This window comes from Rhineura floridana, chromosome 4, assembly GCF_030035675.1.
Source record: "Rhineura floridana isolate rRhiFlo1 chromosome 4, rRhiFlo1.hap2, whole genome shotgun sequence".
In the NCBI taxonomy this organism is placed as follows: Eukaryota; Metazoa; Chordata; class Lepidosauria; order Squamata; family Rhineuridae; genus Rhineura; species Rhineura floridana.
The window spans coordinates 185,744,677-185,761,575 of NC_084483.1; the positions used below are offsets into that span (position 1 = coordinate 185,744,677).

A 16,899-nucleotide genomic window follows, 5' to 3' on the forward strand; every position below is an offset into this window, starting at 1 on the left:
ATCTAGCCCGGAAACAAATAGGAAGCCAGTGCAGACAGGCCAGAACAGGTGTTATATGAGCGGACCTTCTGGTCCGCGTCAGCAGTCTGGCCGCTGCATTCTGGACTAGCTGTAGTTTCCGAACAGTCTTCAAGGGCAGCCCAACGTAGAGCGCACTGCAGTAGTCCAGTCTAGAAGTTACCAGAGCATGAACAACTGAGGCGAGGTCGTCACTGTCCAGATAGGGACGTAGCTGGGCTACCAAGCGAAAATGGTAAAAAGCATTCCGTGCCACCGAGGCCACCTGGGCCTCAAGTGACAAGGAAGGATCAAAAAGAACTCCCAAGCTACGCACCTGTTCCTTCAAAGGGAGTGTAACCCCATCAAGAACAGGATGAACATCCTCCATCTGGGCAGAAAAGGCACTCACCAACAGCGTCTCGGTCTTGTCTGGATTGAGCTTCAGTCTGTTAGCTCCCATCCAGTCCATTATCGCGGCCAGGCAACGGTTTAGCACGTTAACAGCCTCACCTGAAGAGGATGAAAAGGAGAAATAGAGCTGCGTGTCATCAGTGTACTGATGACAACGCACCCCAAAACTCCTGATGACCGCACCCAGCGGCTTCATGTAGATGTTGAAAAGCATGGGGGACAGTACCGATCCCTGCGGGACTCCACAATGGAGAGTCCAGGGCATCGAGCAATGTTCCCCAAGCACTACCTTCTGGTGGCGACCCACCAAGTAAGAGCGGAGCCACTGCCAAGCAGTACCCCCAACTCCCAACTCCGTGAGTCTTCCCAGAAGGATACCATGGTCGATGGTATCAAAAGCAGCTGAGAGATCAAGGAGAATCAACAGAGTCACACTCCCCCTGTCCCTCTCCCGACAAAGGTCATCATACAGGGCGACCAAGGCTGTTTCGGTGCCAAAACCGGGCCTAAAACCGGATTGAAATGGATCAAGATAATCAGTGTCATCCAAGAGCCCCTGGAGCTGGCCGGCAACCACCCGTTCCAGCACCTTGCCCAGGAACGGAACATTCGCCACAGGTCTATAATTGTTCAGGTTATCTGGGTCCAAAGAGGGTTTCTTCAGGAGCGGTCTCACAACCGCCTCTTTTAGGCAGTCAGGGACCACTCCCTCTCTCAAAGAGGCGTTTATTATCTCCTTGGCCCAGCCAGCGGTTCCGGTCCTGCCAGCTTTCACCAGCCAAGAGGGGCAAGGGTCCAGCACAGATGTGGTCGCCCGCACCAGTCCAAGGATCTTGTCAACATCCTCAAGCTGTACAGACTGAAACTCATCCAATAAACAAGGACAAGACCGTGTTCTGGATGCTTCATTAGATCCCACTGCCATAATATTGGAGTCTAAGTCCCGGCGAATGCATGCGATCTTATCCTGGAAGTGCCTCGCGAACTCATCACAGCGGGCTACAGATGAATCTATGATGTCCCGAGGGCCAGAATGTAAAAGCCCTCGTACGATTTTAAAAAGCTCCGCCGGGCGGGAGAGAGATGCCTTAATTGTGGCAGCAAAATATCTCTTTTTTGCTGCCCTCACTGCTACTATATACCGCTTAGAAGAGGCACTCACCAAGGCATAATTGCATTCGTCAGGAGTTCGCCTCCATCTGCACTCAAGCCTCCTCCTCTCTTGCTTCATCACTCTCAGCTCCACGGTATACCATGGAGCTATATGAGCTCTACATAGGAGGGGGCGCATGGGAGCGATCGTGTCAACCGCCCGAGTCATCTCCGTATTCCACAATCCAACCAGGGCTTCGACAGGAGCGCCAGTCTTCTCAGTCGGAAAATCCCCCAGAGCCCTTTGGAAACCCTCAGGATCCATTAGTCTCCAGGGGCGGACCAATTTAATAGGTCCCCCACCCTTGCAGAGGGAAAGGGTCGCTGTGAGCCTAAACTTCAGCAAGCGGTGATCTGTCCATGACAATGGGGTAGATGAAAAACCCCCAACCACCAGATCACCATCTCCATGTCCAGTGGCGAAGATCAAATCAAGAGTATGTCCCGACACATGCGTTGGGCCAGTAACAACCTGAGACAGCCCCATGGTTGTCATGGAGGCCATGAAGTCCTGAGCCGCCCCAGATAAAGCAGTCTCAACATGGATGTTGAAGTCCCCCAGTACCAATAGTCTAGGGGACCGCAACAATACCTCCGAGACTACCTCTGTCAGCTCAGTTAGGGAATTTGTTGGGCAGCAGGGTGGGCGGTACACCAACAAAATTCCCAGTTTATTGTTTGTTGTCTGATTTTATTGTTGATATTTTGTATTTTAACCTTTTTGTACACCGCCCAGAGAGCCACTCGCTATGGGCGGTCTATAAATGAAACAAATAAATAAATAAAATAAATTATTATAGGAAATAATCTCAATGCTGGATGACACTTCAGAAAAATCCACTACAATTAAGTTATCAAGGTAACTTAAGGCAAATTTATGGAAGTTACTTCCAGTTTTAAAAGTGTTTTTTTTTAACTGTCAAGTTTCTAACCAGCAGAACTACACATTACCATCTGAAAAAGCACCAAGAGTTTCTGTTTAAATGGTTATGATGGGTTACAATTTAAAAGGGTAGCCGTCGACCTTGTCAGATCCAGAACCAACCTTTGACCCCAACCTGCAATTAGCATTTTAAAACATAAAAGCTGCTGTCTTCCTCGTCTCAGTAAGGCAGATGTTGCCAACCCAGCACCCATGGGAGCCATGGTGCCTATGAAGGCCTTCAGTGGCATCCCCAGCAGATAACCCAGAATCATTTTAAAAAGAAGTCTCTAGCCCTCCTAGAAAGAAAGTTATGGAGCAAAATGTGCAAGTACTCTTCTAAGTGATTTCTGTGAAATCAGCCAGTCTGGCTGCTCCTGCCTGTCAGTGATATATATTAGCCAACAGAACTATTGTTTTGGCCTTACTTTTAGTGCCCTTTTCTTGTTTTTGTCCTATTTTCTAGTAGTCCATAGAATTGCCATAGTTAGCTCTTCTTTTTTCTGTAGTAACCACGATACATCTTTCATGTGCTAGGTTTGCCTGAGATCAGGTAGCACCTAGAAGTTATTTTCTGCAAATACTACTACACAATAAGTGTGGATGATGTTAAAGAATCCCCCTCCTTGCAAAAGGCAAATGTGAAAAATTTGCAAAGAGGCTTAGGCATGTATCCTGCTTTGCAGGAGCTAAAGACCAGGAACTCATTAAGAATTAATTCTATAGTTAACTCACAGTACAATGGTATACATGTCTACTCAAAAGGAACTCTCCTTGTGTGTAATGGAGCTTACTTCTAGGTAAGTAAGTACAGGACAGCAGCCTAGGCTTTAGTTTAGGGTTGGCATTGGGGAAAACCAGGGTTCTTGTGCCTTTAGCAGCTGTATGGAAGGCAGAAATTGAACAGGTAAAGCTTTTTCTAGTATGGCAGACATTTTGTGTTTTGCCACACTCCATGGCAGCCATTTTGTGACTGGTGCCCCCAGCACTCTTTCAAAATTTAAAACGTGCCATCTGGTCCAAAAAGGTTGGTGAGCCCTGCTGTAAAGGTGACCAGATACAAAAGCAATTCAGACCTCATCAGTGCATATGTGATTAGCAATTATTTTTGCCCCAATGTGCATCATTTTACACTTACTTGCATTAAACTGATTTTGCTGCCTATTAACTCACTTTGGAGAGACCCTTTTTGGAGGTCTTCACAGCGTTTGAGTTTTCAGTATCCTAAATACTCTGCTGTCATCCACAAATCTGGTCACCTCCTTACTGCTCACCCCGAATTCCAGACCATTTGTGAACAAGGTAAAAGGCACAGGTCCCTAACTCCGCTCCAGTGTGAGAACTGTCCATTGCTCCTACACTTTGTTTCCAGCCAGTTACTAACCCATGAGGACCTGTCCTTTTATCACATGACAAGTATACTCAGGAGCCTTTAGTAAGGTATATGCTGAAAGCCCAAGTATACACTGTCCACAGGATCACCTCTATCCACGACATTATCAAAGAGCTCTAAACAATGAACAAGGAAGGACTTCCTTTTATAAAAGCCATGCTAATTCTTTAGCAACATATTTTTGATAACCCTACCTTTTCATAATGCTGTCCACTAATTTACCTGGAACACATGTCAAGCTGACTGCCTGTAATTTCCCAGAACCCCATTTAAAAAGAATCAGTGTACTGTTGGCTACTTTCCAATTCTCTGGTATAACAAATTTTAAGTACAAGTTATATATTGAGATGGGCAATGTCACATCTGAGATCTTTGAGAACTCTCGGGTGGATGCTGTCTGGAAGATACATTAGTTTTTTGGCTATAATCCTTAGGACGGCCTTCCTAACCTGATGCCTTCAGATGTTTTGGACTAAAACTCCCATAATCGCCAATTATTAGCCTTGCTAGCTAGAGTTGATGGGAGTTGTGGAGGTCCAACATCATCTGGAGAGCAACAAGCTAAGGAAGGCTGTCCTAGAATTTCATCACGAAACATCAGTTTGACTCCATTCTTTATGGACTCCCTTCCTGAAGAAAAACAATCACTTTAGACACAGGCATCTGTTTGCAATAAAGACAGATTCAACAGATTCACTCAGCTTTTGTCCCAGGAAGCCCAAGCTGAATGCAGTATCCATCACTTTCCTTCCTGGCCAGGATCAAGATCCTGTGTCTTACCATTCAGGCACTCCATCTCCGGCTCCTCACCCTCTGGCTGCTTCTTCAGTCTCTTTGCCTTCCTCCTCTTCTTGCAGTAGAACATGAGGCCCAGCACAATGATTATGTATGCCACTGCCGCGCCAACAGATAGCCCAATGGTCTGGATCATCTTATAGGGAGTGTGGCTGTTGGGTGCGTCCCCCTTTTCTGTCATTGGCTTGTCTGGAAACAAGAAGCAGACATTGCATGAGACAGAGAGCAATGCTGCCTCCGCATCATAGCATTATATGGCCTGGTTATCACATACCACAGTACATAACCACAACTAAATATGTTCTTAACATGTCTTTGCAGTATACAGGATTGGCCTGAGAATTGTCCCTTCATCAAGTCAGCTGTACCAGTGAGTGCTGCCTCTTGAGCAGGATAAAAATTTGGGAGATGCTTGTTCTCAAATTATTAGGGGAATTGTCAAATGTTGTTAGAACCTAATCTGCATAGTATAACATCCTGGCTTTCAACAGTAGCTACCACTCACTGTTACATTAAGTTCACAATATGCAAACACATGGGAATATTCTGCCCCACTCCACCCCATTCAGATTTCTTTTTCAACCATCAAGGTTAGGGCATTTTCCCCACAAAATAACTCAGTTCCTTGCATCCCAAATGCAATATCCTGATCACCATTAAATGGACATCCCTTACCCACAACATGGAGGAAAGCTTCGTGATGCTTGATGTTGCAGCTGTTGCCAGCAATGCACGTATACTTGCCAGAATCCTCACTGGTGACGCCATATATTATCAGAGAGCCATTGGTCATAATTTGGATCCTGTAAGAAGCACAAAAGGAAGGAAATAGTAAGAAGAGACAGCAAGCAGAACTATCCTATGTAACCCAGAGTGCTGTACTACACAAACAGAATACATCTGTACCACAGAAGAAGAGTATCTGCAGACCACCAGCTCTAGATGACTCAAAGCCAGCCAGACAACGTTTTTCACCCACCCTGCTTCTAGTCATGATCCACTCTGTAAACGTCTGGATGGGGGTGGGTTTTTTTCCTAAACCCAAACAAAACAACCAATGAAATCTTGAGACCAAGTAAACGCTATATCAATTCTTCATAAGAATTTAGGAAGAGCCCTGCTAGATCAGACCAAAGACCCATCTTGTCTAGCATCCTGTTCTCACAGCGGCCAGCCAAATGTCCCACTAGAAAGCCTGCAAGCAGGACCTAAGCACAAGAGCACTCTCCCCTCCTGCAGTTTCCAGCAACTGGCATTCAGAAGCATGTTGCCTCTGACTATAAAGGCAGAGCACAGCCACCTTGGCTACTAGCCATTGATGGTCTTATCCTCCATGTATTTGTCTAATCCTCTTTTAAAGCCATCCACGTTAGTGGCCATCACTGCCTCCTGTGGGAGTGCATTTCATAGTTTAACTATGCACTGTGGAACTATGCCCCCTCTAAGGAGGATGTGGAAGGGGGGCACCATGATATCCTGCAAGTTTCTCATGCCTCAGAAGAAAAGGGGCAGCAAGCCAAACAGGTTCCTGAACCTTTTTCAAACAAGACTGTTAAGGAGTCTGGAAGTCTGCATGGCCTGGGTTATGTAAAAATATGTTTCATTTTTCAAAAAAAGAAAGCCAAGGTTCTAGTCCTCTTTAGTTATTCAGCAGAAATCCTAACCACCACCTTTGCCTCTCTGATTGCACATAGCTTGCAACACATTGAGTTCCTACTCTGTGACAAAAAACCAGTGCAAATTTATTTATTATTGCAGAATACTGGAATTTTAAAGTGGAATACTTCAGCCTTCCTTAATAAAGAAAATGGATTCAGGAGTCCAGCTAAGTAAATGCTTCCTTAAAAACATGGAGACTGGCCAGCTGCTTTGACCACCCTCAGTCTGGGGAATAGCCCAATGTAGTACACACCCAGAAAGACAATTCTGATGATGATGATGATGATGATGGATATATATGGCCACCCATCAATAAATATTTCCTGGCTGGCTTACAAACAGGATCAAGACATTTATTAAAAATTAACAGTCCTGAACCCAGCACTGCTTGGGAATTCTAAGGGGGGGGGAAATCACTGCAGTTTTGAAAGATTCCATCTGCCATCTTGATTCAAAATGGTGTCCAACTGCAACCAGGCACAGACAAAAACCTGCCCTTGATCTCACGAACCATAATACAAAATTTAGTTACAATACCTGAAGAGGTGTCCAAATGCATAGTGAACAGATAACCAACGTTCCAATATATATACTAGATGCAATGCATAATAATTAAAATCAACAATAAGCAAAAAAGATAACAAAAACATTCCTTGTAACAAGGACTGCATAATCAGTTAACAGACCAGATTTAAACCACAGTAAGCCACAGCAACCACAGGTTAGCTTAAAAGGCAGTTCAAATGTCTTCACTTGGCACTAGAAAGACCACTGAGAACGCACCAGGCAAGCTTCTCTGAGGCGGGTATTCTGAAGCCAGGAGAGCATGGTAACCATGCACCTCACTTCACTTAGCAGGAACATCTGGAGCGAGCCTCAAAACAGGATCTTAAAGTTCAGGTAGGAATATGGCCGAGGAGGTGGATACCCTTAGATCACTCAGATATTATACATGTCCACCCACCCACACACCAGCTCCTCTACCAAGCTTTAGGTCAAAGTCTATCCCTACCCTGCTACCAGTGTTCCTTTTGAACAAGAAATGCCAGATGGAACTTGAGCACTTCCATGTGTAAAGCATGTTCTCTTAAACCACTGAGCTACACCTTAGCCCTCTCCTGTGTCAGTGCAACAATGATGTGTTACTTTGAGGCATGCTCTGTACGCGTCTGCCTGACTTTTTAATCAATCCTGAATGCTGGTTATTGCTGCATACACTTCAGAGCAATGAGATGATCCCTTAATTGCCTGCCTATTGTGTTTACTTCTGTTGTGCAGGAACTGGAGAGAGCTTCGCCATAGGCTAGGGAGTGCATACTCTTCCCACACCCACAAAACAAGAAGGTGAAGGAACTGCAGCCAGAAGATCCAAAAAGTCTCTTTACTAGAGAAAAGAGCTTTTCTCTCTGTAAAAACACAACATGGAAGAGACCCAATTAATGATGGGTGGACAAAGAGACACTTTTAATGCAATTTACTATGATAACATGATGGTGTCAACTAAGTTGCAGTCACTGTGAAAAAGCTTTTCTGTCCTCTTTGTGGGGCTTTCACTTGCAAAACTCAAAATTCAAGTTGACAATGCCTTGCTACAAAGTGATGGATGAATATAAGCAGATTACTGTACATGAGGCAAATTATGAGCAACAAACAAGTTAAGGGTGACATCCAATTAAATCATACTCAAGAGTGGACTCACTGAAATGAATACACATGGGTAACTTCAGTATAATCCTGCATGAGCAGAGTTGCACTTGCACAACAGGATTTCCCCTTCCTCTCCCTGCATGCAACCCCCCCCCCAAAAAAAAACCCCTATGGAGCAGATTTTGAGTCAGCGAGTGAGTGAGAGTGAGAGAGAGAGTGAGAGAGAGAGTGAGAGAGAGAACACATGCAGAGGTGGTAGAAGTTCTGTTGTACAAGCAAGACAGCAGCGTTGGATACCACCCATTGAGTCTACTCCGAGTATGACTTGGATAACAATCCTAAATGAAAAAAAGAGTAGGGGGAAAGGAAATGCTCCGCATGATGGCCCCAGGGACATCTGACTGCCCTGATTCAGGAGGGTTTCCAAGCACAATTCCGTATGTCTGATGATGGGGATTTGCCAAATGAGCCGAATATTGCGATGGTTATTCCTGCAAAGTCCACCACCCTCAGTTGCACATGCTTAGGTCTATATATATATTCTGTGTTTTAAAAATGTATAATTTCATTATTTGCATAATTTATGAAGATTAAGAAAGTATGCATACATTTCCTTATTTTACATTTATTTACTGGTGGGGTTTTCAGGTGGATTGGGATAGGATTCTTATACTCTGCACATTTCACCTTGCACTCGACACAACACATTCTCCCATTTTTTCCATATGACCCAGCCTTACCTTCCCAGTTCCAGACAAAAATAACCCTGCTCAATTTATTTGGCACCTGCTCAGTTTGTTTAATTCAGGATATTCCTATTCTGGTTGCAAGAGATGGTGTTTCAGCACAGAATCTTCCTTGCACGCGCTTATTCCAAGTATCAGGAAACATGCACGGCAGCTGCATGAGGCTTCCGAGTTGAACCCGTCAAAGACAGAACAGGTATATCCTCACAGAGCATGCACAACTGATCCCAACCCCAAGTCATCTTTATGACACCAAGGATGACTTCAGTCAACCAGGGTTTCAGGCAGGGTAATCTATGGAGGGAAGGTGCCATTACCTGGGCACGAATTTGTCACGTTCCAGAATCCTGTCCTTCCCTTTCCACTGGATTTGCGGCACTGGGTCACCCTCAGCTTGACACTGGAACATGGCCGTGTGTCCTGGGTATACAGTTGTGTCATCTGGCTTCAGCTTAAAGCTTATGAAAACTAAGATAAGGAAGGAAAAACAACACTGCAAATCACACAGGCTCTGGTATTTCTCTGTTAGAATACCAAACCAGTGGAATCTGGAGAAGACCTGGCTAGAACATCAAGGTGGCCGAAACTGCTGTGACTGCACCCCAACCCAAATGGCCATCTCAGATTGAGAAATCTCATAAAAGTTCCCCATTCCCATCTAGGAGGTTGATGTACACTGCAACATTTCACCAAAACACATTGATTGACCCTCCCACAGAGAGCCTCAGAAAACTCGACTGGTCATGCATCGACTTGCAATCGCCAACCACCATTTAAAAGAAAATGCTATTCTATCCGATGCTTACCTGCTACTGTGAGATGGACTGTTGCTCTGATCTCTCCCTGCAGGCCATTGGAAGCTATGCAAGTATAGTTTCCAGCATCATTCCTTGTCACTTTATGAAAGTGCAGGTTTCCCGCATTTTGACTGACCCGAGCTGACAGGCTGCTCCCATCTGGGTAGAGGAATAGAGAGATCATTCAGAAGCAGATCGTAAATAGCAGAGTAGGACCTATGCTCTGGAGAAGACTAGCTTCATGTAGGAAATGGGAAACTATTCTCCATGAAGGACAGTTTAAAAAAACAGGGAAAATACAAAGCTCCTGGACTTCTCTGCAAAGCTATAGGTAAGTGTCTATAGACTTCTGGCTATAAGGCCTCTTACATCGATACAAGCCTGTGTCAAAAACTCATTACACATTTCAAACATCCACTCTGCTGGATCAGGCCAATGGCCCATTTATATTAGCATCTTGATCTCACCGTAGCCAACCAAATGCCTATGGGAAGCACACAAGCAAGAGCTAAGTCCAACAGCCCTCTCCCCGCTTATGATTCCCAGCAACTGACATTCAGAGGCATACTGCTTCCGGCAATAGAGGTAGAACAAAGCCTTTGTGGCAAGCAGTCATTGATTCCCCTTACCGGCTTTAATCCACTGGATTGTAGGCTTTTCCCGGCCCGTGGCTGAACATGATACTGTGACTTCTTTATCAAACTCAACACATTGCTGGGGCTGAGGAGTAGGGGTAAACTTCAGCTTTTCTGAAATAAAAATGCCTAGTTAGAGACATAACTACAGTAAGCAGTGAAAACAATTCATTCTTAAGTCTTCCTGCCCGGTGTTTGTGGGCGAAACAGACATAAGCATGACCAAGAGATGTACAAGGGTCTGGAAAGATTCTTATATTCAAGGCATCATCAGAAGTACGAGATGTAGATTCAGTGACTGGTAATACGCATGTTTTGTTCCGTGTACACATGCATGCAGCAAATGAGACCCCCAACAGCAGCACATACCCAGGACATGTACCCGAACCTGCTCCTCAATGCTCCCAGCTGGAGTGCTGCTCACACACTTGAACACAGTCCCATCGTATACGTCCACATTGTTAATCCGTAGTGTCCCGTTCTCAGCAATTTCAAAGCGGGAATCCTGCCAGAAATGAAAATGGCAAACACATGAAGTATGAAGGCCCTGAGGTTCCCACGCCAAAAGAAATAATTCCAGCGGTGACTTTATGCAGGCTACCTTCTTCCGTTTCTGGTGCCAGAGGCTACTGTTGGGCCTGCTCATTCAAAATACCCGTACACACGCACGCACACCCCTTTTCAGGTCCCAAAAGATTGTAATTGGGGCATCCTTGATCTGCCCCAAAAACGAATAGCAAATAATTATTTAAAATAAATCAGAAGAGCCCCCCCCCTTTACACATTTATTATTATTATTGGGCGTTATTCAACTAATGAGTCCTGGCAGCACAAGGATTTCTGCTTGTGCAATGAGACTTCTCCCTCCCCTGTGTGTACCCCTCTGTCTCCCCAAATCTGCTCCAGAGGGTTGGGGGAACCCTCAGAACAGATTTAGGGGGCATGCAGGGGGAGGAGAGGGGGAGAACGTTCCACTGCGCAAGTAGAAATCCTTGTGCTGATAGAATGTTCACCTTGGCACTACACTAGATGCAACACATTATTTACTGAATTTGTATTTTGCCCCTCAACCCAAAGATTACCAGAGTGACACATAACAACAACAACAAGCTGGTGGTTATTATGATTATTAATAACAATAACAACAATAATAAATTTGTATCCCGCCCTTCCTCCCAAAGGAGCAGAGACCACATGTAATAAAATATCAAAAAAACAGTTTCAATACAGATGCAGACTGGGAAATATCTCTATTTAAAAGGCTTATTGAAAGAGGAAGGTCTTCAGTAGGTGCTAACAAGACAATAGAGATGGCGCCTGTCTAATATTTAATCGGAGGGAATTAATTCCAAAGGGTAGGTGCCAGATTCCTATATCATACGGAACAGACCTCCTGGTAAGACGATATATGTAGGAGGCCCTCTACTGCAGAGGGCAGTGACTGGTTGAGTATATAAGGGGTGAGACAATCTTTAAGGTGTTTTATCTTGAGAGGTGTAACACAGAAAGTGGAAAGGCTGCTTTGTTGAAAGTAGAGTTGGCTCTGGCGGCAGCCGCAATGCCCTGAGGCAGAAGTCAAAAGAACCTCAAGTGCCCTTTTCCCACCTGGCACACTCGCTCCCCACCAGCAATTAGGTTCTAGTTGGTTCTTGTCTGCAACAGCAAGAACAAGGCTCCATTTCCAGAAGTATCTCACCGGGGGGGGGGGGGGAGAAGGGGATTAAAAAGGAGACAGTAAATGAAAGCCTATTTAGAACGGTGTCAGATGGCTGAGCTCATCTCCCTTTGTCACATTTTTATGAAAGAGGTTTAATTCCATAATAGGATTAAGCCAGTTGGAACCCGAGATATATATACTGTATATCACCAAAGGACACACTCAGCTATTAAACTGCAAGACCACACAAGGGTTTAAATGAGCGTGTGAGTGAGACAGAAACGAAGGCTCTGACTGGAAGCCACAGTGTCAGTTTAATTTGGTTGGTTAGCCATACTGAAATGTGAGTGGGGGTTCTCTTGTGGGCACAGATATCCTCCCTTTTGAAACACACACACTATATGTGACACATGTATATGTACACTAACAAACAGAAAGGCATCCCTAAACACAGACATGCTTGTCCTGGTGGATGCTCCATGTATGTTTGCACAAGTTGCTTTGCTTCCCAAACATGCAACACAATGGACAATCCTCTACTCTTCTTCCCCAAAAGGCAGCATGGAAAAATCAGTAGCAGGTGCCTTTGGGAACATAGGAAACTGCCTTACACGAAGTCAGACCATTGGTCCACCTAGCTCAGTACTGTCTACACTGACAGGCAGCAGCTCTCTGGGGTTTCAGGCAGGGGGCATTCCCAGCCCTACCTGGAGATGCCAGGGATTAAACCTGGGAATTTCTGCATGCAAAGCAGACGCTCTACCACTGAGCCATGGCCCTTCCCCTTTCCATTTATTTCCCCACAAACCTTCAACAAAAGAAATGTTCTCCTTGGTATCAGGGCTGTGGAGTCGGAGTCGGAAGCAATTTTGAGTGGAGTTGGAAGAAATGTACCAACTCCAACTTCATAATAAAATTAATAAATTAATATACATTTGCCATTTATGAAGGCGTTGGAGTCTGAGTAGGACAGTAGAAAAATAGAAGAGTCGGAGTTGAAGGTTTGACGTACTAACTCCACAGCCCTGCTTGGTATGTGCACTTAGGAAACCACTCACCAATCAGGGCCAGAGGCTCTTTGGTCTGGAGGGTTCTGCCCCAAGAAACAGGTCCAGCTTAGGTGCCTGACCAGCAGCTTTTGCAGCTAAAGCCTTTTATCACCAGACTCCTCCTCTTCAAATAAACTCCCTGAAACATAGTCCATCCCACGTCCCTTTACAGGGCCTTTTGCAAGCATTGTGTCAGATATAGAGCAGAGCAGAGGCACATTAACAGAGTTCCATGGAAATAGGACCCAAGGTTCTCTATGTAGATTTATATCAAAAGGAAGAGAATATGTAACAAATTACAAAAGGAAATAGATACCTTCCCCTACCAGGTAAGTCAAGATAGAGAGAAATTACTTTATGATATGATTCTAGCCTCAAGGATTTTATATGCAAAAGATTGGAAAAGTCATTTAAGTGAATGACTTTATTAAACTTTGGGAATTGGCAGCTTTAAGCAAAGTCACCTGGATGTGTTGTGTTCAACAGGAGAAAAAAGAAAATAAATAGATTGAGCAAGAATGGGCAATGTTTAAAAACTTTGGCCCAGAAGGCAGCTTAGTTATAATTTTATGAGAACATATAAATATGATTTATTGTTTCTATTTCAGTACTTAACAACAACAACAATAATAATCCAAACACACACACCCCACACAAAAGGAAAGTTATGCTCTGAGCTAACAAGCAGCACAGAAGAGAGCCAATCAGGGTAGGAAACTTGTGCTGTTTAAAACTATAGTGAAGAGCAAAAAAAGGAGATTCAGCAGCACAAATGGAGAGCCAGTGCCACAGTGCCAAGGCCCTTTGATGCTCACCTCTGAAATGAGGATGCTATTGCGAAACCAGTTGACAGTGGGCTTCGGAGAGGCTTTGCTGAGACAATGGAGGTAGCCTGGTTTACTCTCTTCCAGCTGACTGTGCTTTGGCTTTTCCACCCATTTTGGCATTGCTGGGGGCAGAAGAGAGAAGTGGACACCAGTCACAGTTGACTCAAGAACAGAAAACATTAGTGTACATCACATGCCGTGTTTCTTTATATAGATAAAAATTTAAGCATCATGCCTTGCAATTTGCAGCTCCACAAACAGGTGGCACTGTGAATTGCAGTGTGAACACTTCCCCCACCATCACCTGCATGCCACTCACACTGCCTGCCATCGCCCACCTCAGCAAGCAGGCAAAATGGTGGCAGCGTTGGTGATCAAGTAGGCGGCCTACGCGTAGCAACTACATGACGGGTGAGCGTGATGGGCAGGCAGAGTTTCTCAAAGGGAGGTGGCAGTGGAGGTTTCAGCCTGGGCATGAGTCCATTGCGCAGCCTAGGTGCACGGTGCAGTAGCAGTGTTTGTCCGTGGCAGCAGCGATGTGTGTTCCTCTGCCACCAGTGCCCCACAAGACAAGTGGGTTGCTGAGGGGAGTGGGGTTGCCTGGGGGTGGCGAGGTGTCAGCAAGCAGAGTGAGTGGGGAGGCAGAAAGCCCCTAGTAGAGGTGAATAACTGAATACGTCCTGAAAACAATCATCATCATGCTGGAAGAATCTAGTAGTGCAGGGATGGGGGGGACTTTTTTTAGTCTGAGGGCCAGATTCCTTCATGCACAACCTTCTGGGGGCCAGATGCCAGTGGTGGGCATGGACAGAGGTAAAAATGGGTGGAACAACAGGTATAACTTCTGCCTTTGTACAGTACAAGTCAGAAGGTTCTACAGACACCAACCTCACATACATCTCTCCATCCAGGCAAGCAACAGACAATATCACAGTTCAAGGACATACTCCAATCAGGAAGAAGCACTCGAGGAAGGGAACAGAGCAGGGCCATTGAGGGACACAGCTTGGGAAGGGGATGTGGTCTGGGAAGAGTCTTGAGGGCCATGTAGAGAGTTCTGGAGGGCCACATTCAACCTCTGGGTCTGACCTTCAGCCCTGAACTCCAGCACTAGAAACATCCAGTCCCAAGAACCAAATAGCAGTTCTCTTGTCCACCCAGCTCTCAACTCACACAGCAAGAATCTAGGGTTGTAGTCAACTAAGTTTTACTCAGAGTAGACCCACTGAAATCAATAGACCTAACTTAGTCATGTTTATTAATATCAATGGGTTGCGTGCAACTAAGTTCTACTCAAAGTAGACCTACTGAAATGAATGAACCTGTCAGTCATGTCTAATAACTCAGTGTGTCAACTCTGAGTAGGACTAGCATTGAATACCACCCAATGGGTCTGAGTAGAACTAGCCTTGGATACAGCCCTTCACTTTCAGAACATGGAGTGGCCCCCTCCCTTTCCTCTCATGCCACTCTACCCATGACTTTGCGCATTTAAAACCCACATACTGCTCCTTTTGTGCTCTCAGTATAGATGAAGGAGCATGCTTACTGGCTACTGTGATGGTCAGGTTTTGCTTTTTTTCTCCAGCCTTGTTCACAGCATGGCAGGTATACACCCCGGCATCCTTTTCCACAATGCTGGTGAAGATGAGGTCCTCAGCTTCTTGGTGAACTCTGCCAGTAGCAGGGATCGGAACACCATTTCTCTCCCACCAGACACGGGGTTCAGGGACCCCCCGAGGAGCCACACAGGACACTCGCTGCTCTTTGTTGGCTATGAAGATCTTCGGGTCGAATGGTTGGGTGAAATCTTCGATTTCTGAGAAAAATACAAATATACAACTTAGAGAGGGTTGGAGAGGGCTCTGGGTGGAGCACGCCAAAATAAGCATGATCCTCTGGCTACCTGTTTTGAATAAAAATGTCCTGGGGAAAGGTATCACAGTTATAATATTGCTGCTCTGGGTTCCTGCTGGGAGGAAAGGCAGGATATAAATTAAATAATAAATAAATAATATGTGTACTACAGGAAATTCTGTATGTGGAATGTATCTGAATGTTGATTTCATGTAAAAGATATATAAAATTTCAAAATTCAATAAAACATTTTTTTTAAAAAAAAAACACGTGGACTATTTGGGTCTTGGGGAAAAGGGATGTAGGACTAGTTCAGTGAACTCTGCCTTACCCAGAATTACATCAAGGCCAAGACCCTTCAGCCCAAAGCCTATGAAACTAGGCAAAATCCTAAACATTCCTAATGCAAAGCCTCCTCCAATATCAACCATCCCAGGCCCTACAATTAGCAATGAAGGTCCTATAGTGGTGACACCACAGGTGCTGCCCAGCTGGCACTTACCCATGACAGGGCCTTCTCAGGAGTGATTCCCCATTTGTGGAATGGCCCATCTCCCTCATTTTCTCCACATTTTTTAAAATTTGCAATTGTTAACAGAAAAAAGAAAAAGAATAAAAATATTATATTATTTATTTTATTTCAGGAGGAACTTAAAAAAATATTATTGTTTACCCAGGCATTTGGTGTCTGAAAGACACTATTCCTGGCAACTTTGAAGCTTTTAGATGTGAGAGTGTGAGATTGCTTTAAAATGTTTTTAGCTGTTCTAATTGTTTTAAATATTTTTATTTTTATTTTTAATTGCATTGTTTTAGCATTTTGGTACTTGCTACCCCAGGCCTCCTTTGGGAGAAAAGGCAAGGTGCAAATTTAATAATTAATGAAAATTTTAAAAATCATTCACAGATACTCAAAAGCTCATACCTGCCAGCTGCAGGGTTGCCTCCAAGATGACTGGTTTCCCCCTCTGTCCACGACCAACACATTTATAGACTCCAGCACTGCGTGGTTTCACCTGAAGTATCAGTAAAGAGCCATTGGAAAATAGCACGGTCCTTTGGGAACAGGGAGAAAAGAAGATTGACATCAATGAGCTTATATGCAGCAGAGATGCTTGCAGGCAACAAGATGGGTGATATTCTACTAACCCATCCCGTCAGTGCAAGGATTACTGCTAGCATGATTTTCCCCTTCCTCCCTCCATGCCCTCCCCAAATCTGCTCCAAAGGGTTAGTGGAACCCCTAAAACTGATTTGGGGATGTGCGGAAGGAGGAAAGGGGGGAAAGAACCATTGCACAAGCAGAAATCCTTGTGCTGACGGAACTACTTAGCGCTATGATGAATGCAACA

General features: G+C 44.8%; 1 protein-coding gene across 2 annotated transcripts in view; it reads right to left on the minus strand.

Annotated features, from left to right (window-relative positions):
- The window catches only part of PTK7 (protein tyrosine kinase 7 (inactive)), a 134,277-nt gene that overhangs the window by 12,364 nt on the left and 105,014 nt on the right, over positions 1-16,899 (minus strand). For both annotated transcript variants that reach the window (XM_061625464.1, XM_061625465.1), the window contains exons 6-14: positions 16,473-16,603; positions 15,240-15,509; positions 13,679-13,812; positions 10,527-10,662; positions 10,152-10,271; positions 9,532-9,681; positions 9,043-9,193; positions 5,349-5,476; positions 4,659-4,862 (exon numbers count right to left, since the gene is read on the minus strand). In XM_061625464.1, the coding sequence (XP_061481448.1) occupies positions 4,659-4,862; positions 5,349-5,476; positions 9,043-9,193; positions 9,532-9,681; positions 10,152-10,271; positions 10,527-10,662; positions 13,679-13,812; positions 15,240-15,509; positions 16,473-16,603 (1,424 nt within the window). The remainder of the gene's footprint in view (positions 1-4,658; positions 4,863-5,348; positions 5,477-9,042; positions 9,194-9,531; positions 9,682-10,151; positions 10,272-10,526; positions 10,663-13,678; positions 13,813-15,239; positions 15,510-16,472; positions 16,604-16,899) is intronic.